Source organism: Phaethon aethereus (genome assembly GCF_964289735.1).
Source record: "Phaethon aethereus genome assembly, chromosome: Z".
In the NCBI taxonomy this organism is placed as follows: domain Eukaryota; kingdom Metazoa; phylum Chordata; class Aves; order Phaethontiformes; family Phaethontidae; genus Phaethon; species Phaethon aethereus.
Window position 1 is genome coordinate 70,964,490 of NC_138577.1, and position 13,245 is coordinate 70,977,734.

A 13,245-nucleotide genomic window follows, 5' to 3' on the forward strand; every position below is an offset into this window, starting at 1 on the left:
ATTTGTTTTCAAGTTTTATAAAATGTATGAGCTTGTGCCTTTAAACTTCCAACACAGCTTTGTCAAACTCCAGAATGTTGTTTTAATGCATGTGTGTAATGGACCTGTGTTAGTATAAAACATGTATTAAAACATTAGTATAAAACAAACACATGGTAACTTTATGGCTTTTCTCCAGACTTCTCAGGTGGGTTTTGACCTTGAAACCCTTGGCGTTTTGACCTAAACAGTAGAGAAATCTAATTTACTTGAAGCAGTCATTTCTGTATGGGCAGGCATGTTTCTTGGAAAATACAGAGTCTGTGGCCTGACCTTGGCAATATGTATTGGAACATGAAAATGTTGCCACAAGTGATAGTAGTTTAAAAACATCAGCTTTCTCTTTCTTTTAATATTGCAGGCATTGTTTGTAGAACACGTGTTTGACGCACTTAACATCTTTGTATCTTTCCCTAGAAATGTCTACAAATGCTGAGCATAAAATTCTAACATTGTTATTCTTTCCTTACTCTGGGTTTAAATCCTTGAATTTCCTACCTTTTAGTTTTCTGAATATAGGTGTAAGAGTACACTCATATGCATTCCCAGAATGGTGCCTGTTTTCAGAAGCCTTTTGGATGTGTTGTAACAATGTAAAAGTTAGTCCTGAAGCAAGTAAGGACACTTATATTTGTAGGAAAATCATAGAGACTTGGAGAGAGTTTCAGAATTAGCTCACTATTTTGCAGGCTGCTGCATATTCACTTTTGGAGTTATCTCTGCCCAGAAACTAGTAATCACGCTAAACCTGACACTGAAGTACAGCACAGTCCACTGTCCAGTTGCAGTTCTGCTGGGAAAATAGACTGAGTGTTATTCTGAATCTGAACATCATTAATTTAGATGTGAATAATGGAATGAAAGCTTTGAGAAGTCTGGGCATGTGCATGGCTGCTTTCTGCATATGGAGCCCTTTTGCAAGACACAGAATGATTTTTATTTTTTTTAGTCCCACCAGTGTGACAGGTTACTTTGTAATAATTTTTTAAACTAGAAATGCTATTTTTTTATGCATGTGCATAAATGCTATATATTCTTACATGAAAAACAGGTAAGAACCCACTGGGTAGCTTTGAACTGTAGTGAAATTGCATACAGGTAAATAATACTGTAAAAATTATTCTCCTTCAAATCCTAATCCCCTCCCACAAACCTTTTCCTTAATATTCTGAATACCACTGTTCCTGCCTGGAGCAGATTGCTACTTTCATTTCCAGAAACGGGAGAAAACTGATGTTCATCACTAAGTTCCCTAGTGCTGCCCCTACTCTTCGCTAACATCAGCTGCGTATGTAGGGTAAGACTGTAGCAGAATCTTTAAACAAAAGAAGACGACAAAAAGCCTTTCCTGCCTAGGTGGCCTGTGTCAGAGCAAAGGTGCTTTTGTGGTGGTGGAACCTAACTTCTCCTGTTCTGCACTGCTTCCTCTCTGACAGATGTAGGCTGGTAATGTCAGTTTCATGTAGGAGTAACCTTTTTTTTGTCTTGGCACAGTAACTGCTAGGTACCAAAGTGAAGTACAGAAATAAGTCTTTTGCCCCCAGGTTGGGGTTGCAAAATTATGTATTCAACATAATTAGGTACCTAACTGGGTATTTAAAGTTAAGTAATGTATATACATATGTAAGTAATTATATTGGAAAGTATATTGGAAAGTATTTTATTTGTCATGGTTTGTGCTCTGATCCCTACAAATAAAATTATAGGTAGAGTTTATTCTGTAACTATTTGAAAATGCTTGCTTTCTGGGTAATTTCCTTTTTTTTTTTTTTTTTTTTCCCCTCCCTTGGCAGAGTTAACAAAGCTTAAAAAACTACCCATGAAAAATCCAAGCCAGTGTGGAAAATAGAAAATGCATATGCAACAGGGAGACTTGAAAACAAATAAGTTGCATCTAGCCAACTTTGTTATAGTTAAACACCTTGAGGTCAGAAATCACCGGAAACCGTTTCCATCTGCTTATAAAAGCCAGTGAACAATGCAGCTCTTTGGATTGAAGTCATCAGCTAACTGTTTTGTAACAGCTTTGTGTAGTAGATTTTTTGTGCATTAATCTCTCCACAGTAGAAAATGCCATAATGGGGATAACTTTAACAACTTCTCTTGTTAGTGAAAACAGACATTTAATAACCGGGAGAAACTAAGGAATCGCACTTTGTACAAAATTGAGTTTCCACTAAATTTGAAGATGAAAAAGAGCATGAGCTTCTGCTTAACAGTTGGGGCACAGGCAACAAACAGCCTCTGGGCATATTTGGTGCATCCAGGTTGTGAACAAAACTGTTTTCAGAAATTGCTGTTTAAATTGGTTACGTGTGAGAAAATTTTGGAAAAAAAGCAATGGTACAGTGCTGGAGAACTTCTGAAATTAGGCTCACCAGACCTGGAAGTGAGGTTAGTTTCAGTTCATTCGCAGTGAAGGTCTCAGAATAGCCCACTGAATAATGAAATTAATGAGTACTTAATTTTAGGCTCAAAGCCTGTCCATTAATACAACAGAATACAATTTATGTAGGATTAGCAACAGGAAAATGCCAACGCTAGAAGTGCGAAGGACAAGATAGGCAGCAGGCCACTGGAACAGTATACCAGCAGAATGTATGAGAATAATTTCCATTTTAGGCTGATTTCTTGGCCATAGGCCTTTTAGTCTAAATATTTTTAAATACTTTTTCCAGTGCTTATTTTGATCAGTACCAATTCCTTCCCTTGCATCAACACTCCTCCCCTCCCCGTTTGCATTTAGGCTGTTGTTGGGTAACCTTTAACTGTATACCCTATGGAGAAGGGAATAGTCCCTGTGTTTCAGTAGTTGGAGCTAGAAGTAGTGGGTTTAAATTAACCTGTCAGCTGCTAAAGAGGAATTTACCTATTGTTACTGCCTTTTTATAATGCCGCCATTTACTGGTAAGCACTAATGTTTGACTAGGGCACAGTTATACTGGCTTAGATTACTGTGACTTTACTTAGTACACTCAACTGGGTGCATGCTCTTGTGGACAAGAAAGTGCCGTGTCCATTGGGCTCATCATGAACTTCCTTCGGACCTGTCTTCAGAAATCATTTCTGTAAATTGTGTCTACTGCAGTGATTGCTTAGTGGCTCTCATGTGTGACCAACATATACTGTTACCAGTAAAGATTACAAGGAGGACGCAGGTGAAGTTGTGTTCTAAGTCCCTAGCACTCCTGATACTGTGGTTTTTTAAGCTCAAAGAGCTTTGTTTGCAGGGATGGTGTGATTTTAAGTGGTGAATACTGGTAATAGCTTCACTGTTAAGGAAATCCTTCATTTTTCTGAGTTATTGAATAACGTATGTGAGTAGCTGTAGTGACTTCTGTGCGTGCACATGCATGTGTGTCTGTGTGTTTTTGGTGTGTAAACTTCAGTTATTGTATGTGTAACTTTGAGATCAATTCTTTGCTTCTGTTTATTTTTGATCATTCAGCATATTAGTTTCATGCCAATCGATATTTAAGTTAATTTCTTTAGATACAGTTCTTCAGCTAGTCATTTTAACAGCTACATGCAGTACACAAAAGAATTTAAAATAATTTTTATTTTCTTTTTTCAGCCTTAAATTACAAGTTCCTGATAAGGATTTTTTGTTTTTGTCCTACATTTCTACTACATATTTCAGCATAAATGGAATTACAAAAAATTAACCCAATCATAAATATAGCATGTCTGGGGTTTTGTGTGTGTATACTTCTAAAATGTTCTATTGTAATTAATAAATTATAAGTATGATATAAATTATAAATAATGTATAAACTGTAAATATTATATATGCTACTATATTTTATCAAATTGTTGAAACACTAACTTGGTATGAAAAGCAGTAACAAAATTATCTGATTTGGGTATGGATACTAGAAAGTTGCTCCTCTTGAAGAAGGTGAAAGGATTTTTAGAGTGCTAAAACACTCACAGGAGGGGTCTGAACACACTATTCCTAAAATTCTATTTTAATGAAAACCTTGCTTCTTAGTTTTAGAAACAGAGGGAGTTTCAAACAGCAAATTACATCAGGTTTAATACACTGTGTCATAGGGGGAAGTTCTTAGTGGGCCTCTTGGATGTGGCATGTATTTGTGCAATGTTTTATGCCATCTTTCATAAATTGCTGATTACTTTTATCATTCTCTCACTTCCTTTTGTCATGTAGCCGTCCTCAGAAGGTGTGCTTATGTCCATTCCTGCCAATACATCCGCTAAAGGTCTCCACCTGCTTGTATATAATTCAGCATCCAGCAGAGGTGAGTAAGGCTGTAGTAATTGTTGGAAGTTCAGCTAGAATCTTAATACAGCAAATTGTAGGCAAGAGGAAATTGCTATGCTGTTAACATCATATAATGATTTTTCCTTTTAAACTTGATTACCGAAATGCCAGTTCACCCGAGTTATTCTGTCTTTTATTCAGTTCTTTTGAGTCATTATATCTTCTGAAGTCACACCTTATTTCTGCAACTTCCATGCACGCAAGACATCTTTTCTTATCTGAACAGTCCTTCTAGAATCTGAAGTCTAATTGCCTTGGTACAAATTTCAAAAATTGATCTTGTCATGGTGTATCACAGAGGTGCTCAAAGTTGATCCTGGGAGGAATGTGTTTTGGTTATAGCAGTGGTTGTTTATTGATGTTAGTGTTCTGTTAAAAATATGAATTAAGCAATTTGTCTTAGTGATGACCTTAGCTGTTTAGCCAATGAAAAACTATAGGTTAGCTTGAGAACAGTATGTTTTGTTTTACCTAATAGGATAATTTATGTTGATGTTTTCTCATCTGTTTACAATGGAGTATGGTGATGGATCATAAGGGTTTTAGAAGTTGGACTGCAGTTACACATATCTGGATAGATGGTGGGTCTACAAATCAGACTGTGAAGTTCAGAAACCTGTACTTTTCTGGTGCAGGTGTTTACTTAGCATTATACACCAGCTCAGTCAGAATGCAGAGTCTTTGCCTGAAGGATCTTAAGCAGAATGTAAAAAAGCAAGGTAGAGAAGAGTGTTCTCTCAAAGAGACAAAACAGAAGCCATGACATATTTGGTCCCTAAATGGGAAAGCTGTGATTTTGAATTGGCTACTTATTATAAGAATACTGTTTTGTGTTACTACTTATTTCAAAAGTGCTTAAGTAATTTGCTGGAAAAAGGAGGTTTAAAAATGTGCCAGAGAACATTGAATTGCTATTTGAATTGTGTTGAAATTCTTATTCTTTGTGGCAATTAGAAAAGGCATTAGAAAAAGCTTGCAGATTCTTTTTAGATTTCATACACCATTCCTGTGTACTTCTGAAAGGATATCTACACTTTTTATTAATCAGTAATTACAACAGCTGTCTGTTACAATGATAACTCAGATGATAGGCTAGTATTAGAAGACCACTGTATTTGAAGACAATACATCTGAGAGGAGAAATTCACTGTCTGACTATACAAGGGCACTTGGCTTATCAAAGATAAATCCAAACAAATGGTGGGAAACTAAGAATATCTTACAGTGATCTTTGAAAGTGTTTGTCGTAGATGATCACAGGTGATGGTTTTGACTGCAGAACATTGGAGGCATACCTGACAAAAGGTAGGTTCCCTTTGCTGTAGCTGCTCATACTCAAAATATAATCAGTCTTGAAGGCAGGTAAGCCTCCTGGACTGTTATCAGATCCTTCAGTCTACCATTTCATTACAGATGCACTCTAAGAGTCCATTTCAAAAGTATTTTATTAAACTAACCAGATAGTGAATGTCTTTCCCTTACTGTGCATCAGTGCCAACTGTCATCCTCCATGTGCTTCATTATTTATTGCCTTTCAAAGTCTGCAGTGCAGTGAAGTAAGTCACCAACTATGGTCAAATGATGCTATTGAGACTTGTATTCGGGTGAGATAGTGATGTAGGAATTCAAGAGCAACATTTCCTGTGCTCTGATTAATGTGACTATGTCTCCACATTTTTACTATCCAGAGTCTATGCTGGCAGATAGACCTGTGCAGGTATCAGGTACTGTGAAAGAGAGAGGAATCACTTATTGCAGAGCAGTGGATCCCAGGTGAGGAATCTTACCATCCTGCTTCCGTTTTGCATAATAGGTCCATGAATTAATTGGACTTTTATTAGTGAAGGAATTTGAAGAGAGTTCAGCATTCCATGTCAAGAGGTAAATACTTGTTTTCTGAATAGTGTTAGTGTACCATTGCTCATAATGAGAGTAATTAAAAAATCAAGTATATAGAAACCTATTATCCCAAACTCTGCATCAGGACTAGTGGAAAGATGAAGGCCTAATTTCTCTTTCTTCTTTGCGTACACACACACACACACATATATATATATATTAAAAAAACAAAAAGTAAATAAAATAACTTTGTCATTTTTCAATTCTCATGCCTACTGTTATGAACCTTATGTCATCCCTGTACACAATTGTCTATAGCTTTTCCTTTTATCATCCTTGGAGTGATCTCCAGCAGAGTGTAGGCCACTATGTACTTTTTAAAACCTGAGTGATAGGTATAACTCAGGACAGAACCCTTAAAGCACAACAGAGGGTATCTGTTAAGGTTGTTCAGCTTACCTGCCACCTTTCTATAAGCGTAAGAATTTTCAGTGTTAAGCATCTGAGAAGTAAAACTTATATTGTGTATACTTAATGAATTTATGTATTGATCTAATGCCAGTAACCAGCTTTGACTTGCTCATTATAATACTACTTCTGTATAATATTCCTTATTGAACAGTAAGAATCAAATATAAGGGGAAATTTTTTGCTAATCGTCCTAACAATTCATAAACAAAAATGGAGGAAATACATACCTGCTGCCTTTAATAAATATTTTTATTAGTAGATTGTAGATGTATCCATAGTAGGTAGATAATGCGGCGCTAACAACAAGTACCACTAATTCCCAGAAAAGAAAAAGAAAAAAAAAAAGCTAAAGTAAGTTGTATTTGGTCTGGCTGGGATGGAGTTAACTTTCCCCATAGCAGTCCCCATAGTGCTGTGCTTTGCATTTGTGGCTAGAACAATGTTAATCATGCACCAGTATTTGGGCTATTGCAGAACAGTGCTTGCGCAGCATCAGGGCTGTCCCTTCAAACCCCCCACCAAAGGGCAGTAGCCTGGGTGTGGGCAAGAGATTGGGAGGGGACATAGCCAGAACAGCTGACCCAAGCTAACCAAAGGGATGTTCCACACCATATGGTGCATTAAAAGCTGGGGATGGGGGGTGGCATTTGTTATTAAGGCAAACTTACTTGTTATTAAGTCATCTTCCGGAGCAACTGCTACATGTGCAGGAAGTGGCTTGGCATGGCCTGCTGATGGGAAGTAGAGAATAAAATCTTTTTGTTTTCTCTAGTTTTTCTTTGTTAAACTGCCTTTATCTCAACCCATGAGTTCATTTTCATCTTATAGTCTCCTCCCTCTTCTGCTGAGGAGGGAGAGTTACAGGGTGGCTTGGTGGTCACCTGGAGGCCAACCAAGGTCAACCCACCCTGTAAGTCCTGCAATCCTATTTCTATTTATGTACCTCAATGGTTGAATAACAAATAAACAAAGATTTGAAAATCACTATAAGAACACTGAGAAGAAAAAGGAGAGAGTAACTGCTCACTTTCAAACCACTAAATGGAAAATAGCTGATATGATAACAAATAGGTGATATATAGTATAGTTAAATGCATATGGCTTTTAGTGAAGAAAATTATAAACAAATAAAACCTTTTTTAATGTTAGTTTGACTTAGATGTTCTTAAGTTTTGGTTTTCAAACAATTCCTTTCAGCTTCAAATTTTATATTTTATCTTCTTGTAAACATAGATTGTTTTTTAGATTGGAAAATTCCACTTTCCCTGTTGGTAAGATAGTGTATTTACTTGATATGAAAGGTAATTCTGAAGGAATGATATGACACTGGAGGGAACAGTTGAATGACTTTCCCTTGACTGATGATAGCTCTTTTGGTTTTGCTTATCAGAGACAAATAATTGATTTTCTTCCAATTCCTTTATTGCCACTTCTTACATTCTCATGAAGAAGGGAGGCTTCTGACTAGTGAATTGGAGTGCTATTTAATTATGGTGAAATAAAGACAAATAATACTGTACTACCGTTGATGGCTTATTCAGCTTTGCTGAGATAGAAGAAATCAATGGTAGTTTGAAAGATACTTCGCCTTCTCCTTGCTAGCCCTTCACTTCCCAAGTACTTTGATCTTCATCTATCCCTAGGAGACATCATGCTGCTGCTGCTGCGTAAAGTGGTGGTGGATGCAGCAGGACAACTTATTCCTTCAACTCCATGATGCTTTATTTTTAGAGGATCAGTAGATATGGATCAGAAAAAGCAAAATTAATGAAGGTTTTGGACAACAATGATAAAAATCTTCATAGAACTAATTTAACAGCAGTTTGGTAGCAAGGCAATGTGAGAACTGCAGGCAGCTGCATATTGATACTTGTGGAAGGTGACAGCTGCCCAGAGGGAACTGAGAGAGCTAATCAAGGCTTTACGTGTTCACAAATACTGCATTGTTGATATTCAGCTCACAAATCAAAAGATATATGGCCCCCGGGCTTCTCATTAATTAATCCTGTGGTTTAGGGACTGATCTTTGGATTTTCATTGTCTGAATCATGAGACATTCAGGTTGCGAATATTGAAGAACTCATTTCTTACTGGGTTTATGGCTTTTGTAATCCTCACCTGATCTCTAGTGTCTTGCCTCCTGCTAGATTCAGCTGATAACCTTCCTTTGTTCCTCTTGTGATAAATAAACAAACTGAAACTTTCATTCAGTTTTTGGTGTTGGCTTGCTGTCTTCATTAAATGCAAGAAAAACCTATGTTTTCTCTTCCTTGATTGGAAAACAAAAATTGACATCCTAAGTATTCAAGCTCAGTTTGCAGTATTTCTTGTTTAGACCAAAACTAGTGTGTTCTCAGCTGTGTTAAATAAAGGACTGAAACAAATTGCTCTGATATGTAGATGGTTTGTTTCAACTGGCAGTACTTCTGTCTTCCTCCACTTTCTGAAGCCCTGCTCCAACACAGCTCTCTAATGCTCTTTAAGATCTGCAGAGCCCCTGCTCCCCACCCAGGTGTGTCAGCCACCTTCCTCATCTGTGGCACAAAGATGTAGGCAGATGCCTGGTCAACACAGCCTGAATGGCATGAGATGGAGTACACATGGCAATGTTGGTGCCATTGTCCTGGTTCCTGTGAAGTGACAGCAGCGTGGAGATGTTTGTACTTCACACTGCCTGTTCTGATAAACCCAGTCTTTTATTTTTAGCACCTGTTTGTGGAAATCAAGCCCTCTCCTCATTTTCCAATATAGAGACATTAGCTCCCCAAGCAGTTACGTTAATGCTAATGCTGGTTTTTGCCCACTGTTTATTATTCTGCAAAGTTTTGTTGTTGTTTTTGATACTGATAGCCTAGTTCAAATTTATGCTGATGAACATAAGTTAGTTAAGACTAAGATTAATACTGTCAATTAAAACAATATGATTTGAATGTATCAAAAATGCATATTTTTTCTTGTAGAGCTTTTTTCCTCTGGTAAGATTTTTTTTCTGTGTCTGTAGTCAAAAGAACTTGAAAGTAAGTGGAAATATTAGCAATTATAGAAGCCCTCCTTGATTTTATTCAAAAGTAACTTTTCTCTTTTACAGGAAAGTCGAGTGTTAAGGACGGTACCTTTGCTAGCAGCTTGTCTCCCTCCAGACAAATGTAAAATTTTGGTTGGTCGACGTTTTAGTGAAGACAGGTGAGCAGGATTGTCTATGCATTTTCTGGTCCTCTGTAAATTATGTACATTTTTTTTTCTGTGTCTTTATTAATAGCCAACAGTGTTCTTAATTTTTATTTCGAGTGTGCACATTAACTTTTGATAAAAGGTTCTGATTTCTAGCAAAGATAAATTATGTATAACAGTCAGAAACACTTTATATGTCTTCCTGTAGGTTGTAGCTTTTACTGTCTCAGTTTTGTGCTCTTTGAACGTTCAGGTGGTTACCCTGCAACCCTTAGCTTTTTGCAGTTCTGTTCTTACCTTGTACAAGGTTTCTCTTGATATCCTCTATGGTTCTTATTTTGTTTGCCTTGTTTGACAAACCATTTGGTGTTACTGAAATGTAAGTAATAGTTTGTACTTGAATGTGGGAGATTCTACTTGAGAAGGGAGTCCAACGGTGAAAAACTCTTAGAGACTATATTTTTTCAAATTCTTTCCTCTTTCTCTTAAAATTAATTATAAGAAAGCATAGCTTTCTGAATTTTTTAAACTATTTTTTTATTGTTTTGAGACCTTGGACAATATTGGTCTCCCACATAATGTCTTTAATCTTCAGTAGATGAATCTAAGTCTTAAAAAACAGTTCTTGGTACAAATGCCAATGAAATTTTACTACATACACTTCCAAAAAAAGCAAATAAAAATCACGAATACTGATGAAGGAAATTAATTCTAAAATTGAGTTTAATCTTTGGAGAAAATGTTTTGTAGAGTTCAGTGAATGAAAAATGTCAGAAGATGATTCAGAATGGTGCTCCCACACCTTTGGGCTGCCTGCATATAGTAACTACAGCACATTAGAAATACATTGCTTTTCTACTAGTCTTCTGTGATAATAACTATCATAATTATCTAAGAAGTTCCAGGCTACAGGGAAATTGTACTGTCTTCGCATTAAACCTGAAGATGAAGCAACTTTTCATACTGATGTGCACAGGGTGGAACACTATCAATATAATCTGTTTCTAGTAAATCTCCTTAGAATTTTTTTAGAAGTGATGATTACAGTATTAAAGCTTCTTCAAGTTCTCTAACCTAAAGGATCTTCTTTAGGTCAAAACCAGTTGTCAAAACTGGTCAAAATAGTTTCAGTAGATTCATAATTGCCTAGTTCCTGTGGGGTTTTTTTTCCATAAAACATTGGATGCAAAGCTAAAAGTAATTAGGTGGTAGTTATGGCTCCGGTCTCGGTATCTACAGTATGCCTGCTTTGTACTGTGGATGTAAGTGAGACTGCAGAAACCAGGAGTGCCCAGTCATGGAGTTCATTCCCACCTTCCTGGGAGGAGGAAGGATGAGAAGGGGGGAAAAGTTACTTTACAGCTTTGCAATGTGTTACTTCTACATGTTTTTTTTTTTTTTCCTTAGCTATATATACATTCTGCCAATGTTTTAATCCATATTCCTTATTTGTCACTAGCACTTGGTACTTGGAATAGCTGGTTAGAGGATCATTATCAGTGTTATTTTGGACTTCTAGCACCCTTGCAGACCATAAACTGGGTAGATATGGTCAGAGAGCTCACATTAATCACCTGGAATGACTTACGTTCCTTCTGTTGTGCCGTGTTCTAGGAACGGGCATCTGCAGACAGGGCTAGAAACATCTGTGTTTGCTGTGAATTGGGAGAGCTGTACTGGTGCCTGCCCCCTGTTAGGGTGAAAATCTCTGCTAATGGGACTTCTAAAACGTCATAAATTTCAGTGGTTCAGTGCATGTTTTATGACATATTATACTAAACAGTGTTTGTTTTTATTTCTGTTTTTCTTAAAAGCCACGTTGTCTGTAAGCAATTTGGTAGCTGCTCTACAAGCAACTTAACCTTGATCCATGTTGGGGGAAGACTTCTGTCTTAGTTTGAAGAAAAAAAATTATTAAAGAGTGCGTGCTGATACTTTTTATTAGTATCATTGTTTTGAAGCACATTAAGGCCATGCCTTTGCTTTTTTTGAAGTTGTGTGATACTATGTACTTCCTTTGCAGCTTCCGCCAGAAGTGCGGAAGTTGGAAGGGAATAGAACAGTATAACTCTAAATCTGTGCTTGCATGATTTCAGCACAAGGCACTAATCTTGCATGTGAACAGTGCCTGCAGATGGAAGGGGTAATGTGGTACACACATTCTTTTCTGCATACATATAGAAGCCCTACCATGCAGCAGACCTGGGAAAGTGATGTCCTTGATGGTTGCCCATACATTTGTAAATTATCAGGATAGAATGGTAGTGGCTGTATTTGTATTATCATAGGATCCAGAAGCTCTTGTCAAGAGCTCTGAAAATATCTCTGAAAACTTAGAACACTTCAAGGTAGCCTTTGGGAGCATAAATAATTGTCATTATTGATTTGAGTGAATCCAGCCATACACAGCAGCTGATTTTTTTTGAAGTCTCCATCACAACGGCTCTGGTAGTGGCATACCAACCAGCAAACTGACAGTTGTTCATCTGTAGCTGATGGAAGAGGTCACCTTTCAGGTGAGAATGAACATACCATCTGAGCTGGATAGTTCTTTCAGTCTTCAGTGCTCCTGTCTGGAAGGGGAAGGCAAGTTTGTTACCTGTGGTGGGTTGACCCTGGCTGGACACTAGGTGCCCACCAAAGCTGCTCTATCACTCCCCGCCTCAGCTGGATGGGGAAAGAAATATAACAAAAAGCTTGTGGGTCAAGATAAGGGCAGAGAGAGGTCATTCAGCAATTATCACTATGAGTAAAACCAGACTCAACTTGGGGAAATGGATTTAGTTTATTGCTAATCAAATCAGAGTAGGGTAATGAGAAATAAAAACTAAATTTTAAAACACTTTCCCCCCACCACTCTCTTCTCCCCAGGCTTAACTTCACTCCCAATTTTTTCTACATCCTTCCCCCTGGAGTGGCACAGCAGGATGGGGGTTGTGGTCAGTTCATCACACATTACCTCTGCTGCTCCTTCCTCTTCAGGAGGAAGACTCCTCATGCTCTTCCCCTGCTCCAGCGTGGGTCCCTCCCACGGGAGACAGTCCTCCACCAACTTCTCCAATGTGAGTCCTTCCCCCAGGCTGCAGTTCTTCATGAACTGCTCCAGCCTGGGTCCCCCACGGGGTCACAAGTCCTGCCAGCAAACCTGCTCCAGCCGGGGCTCCTCTCTCTCCCCACGGGGCCACAGGCCCTGCCAGGAGCCAGCCCCAGCGCGGGCTGCCCACAGGGTCACGGCCTCCTTTGGGCATCCCCCTGCTCCGGCGTGGGGCCCTCCCCGGGTTCGGGTACAGATCTGCTCCCCCGTGGAGCTCCATGGCCGCAGGGGCACAGCCGGCCTCCCCGTGGGCTTCCCCAGGGGCTGCAGGGGAGTCTCTGCTCCGGCACCTGGAGCACCTCCTGCCCCTCCTTCTTCACTGGCCCTGGTGTCTGCAGAGCTGTTTCTC

At 38.4% G+C, this 13,245-nt stretch overlaps 1 protein-coding gene across 1 annotated transcript in view; it reads left to right on the forward strand.

Moving 5' to 3' along the window:
* DTWD2 (DTW domain containing 2) overlaps nucleotides 1–13,245 on the forward strand; it is a gene marked incomplete at both ends in the record, with an annotated part of 92,503 nt that overhangs the window by 27,591 nt on the left and 51,667 nt on the right. The window contains 2 exons of the mRNA XM_082013056.1: nucleotides 4,208–4,298; nucleotides 9,720–9,814. Of these exons, the coding sequence (XP_081869182.1) occupies nucleotides 4,208–4,298; nucleotides 9,720–9,814 (186 nt within the window). The remainder of the gene's footprint in view (nucleotides 1–4,207; nucleotides 4,299–9,719; nucleotides 9,815–13,245) is intronic.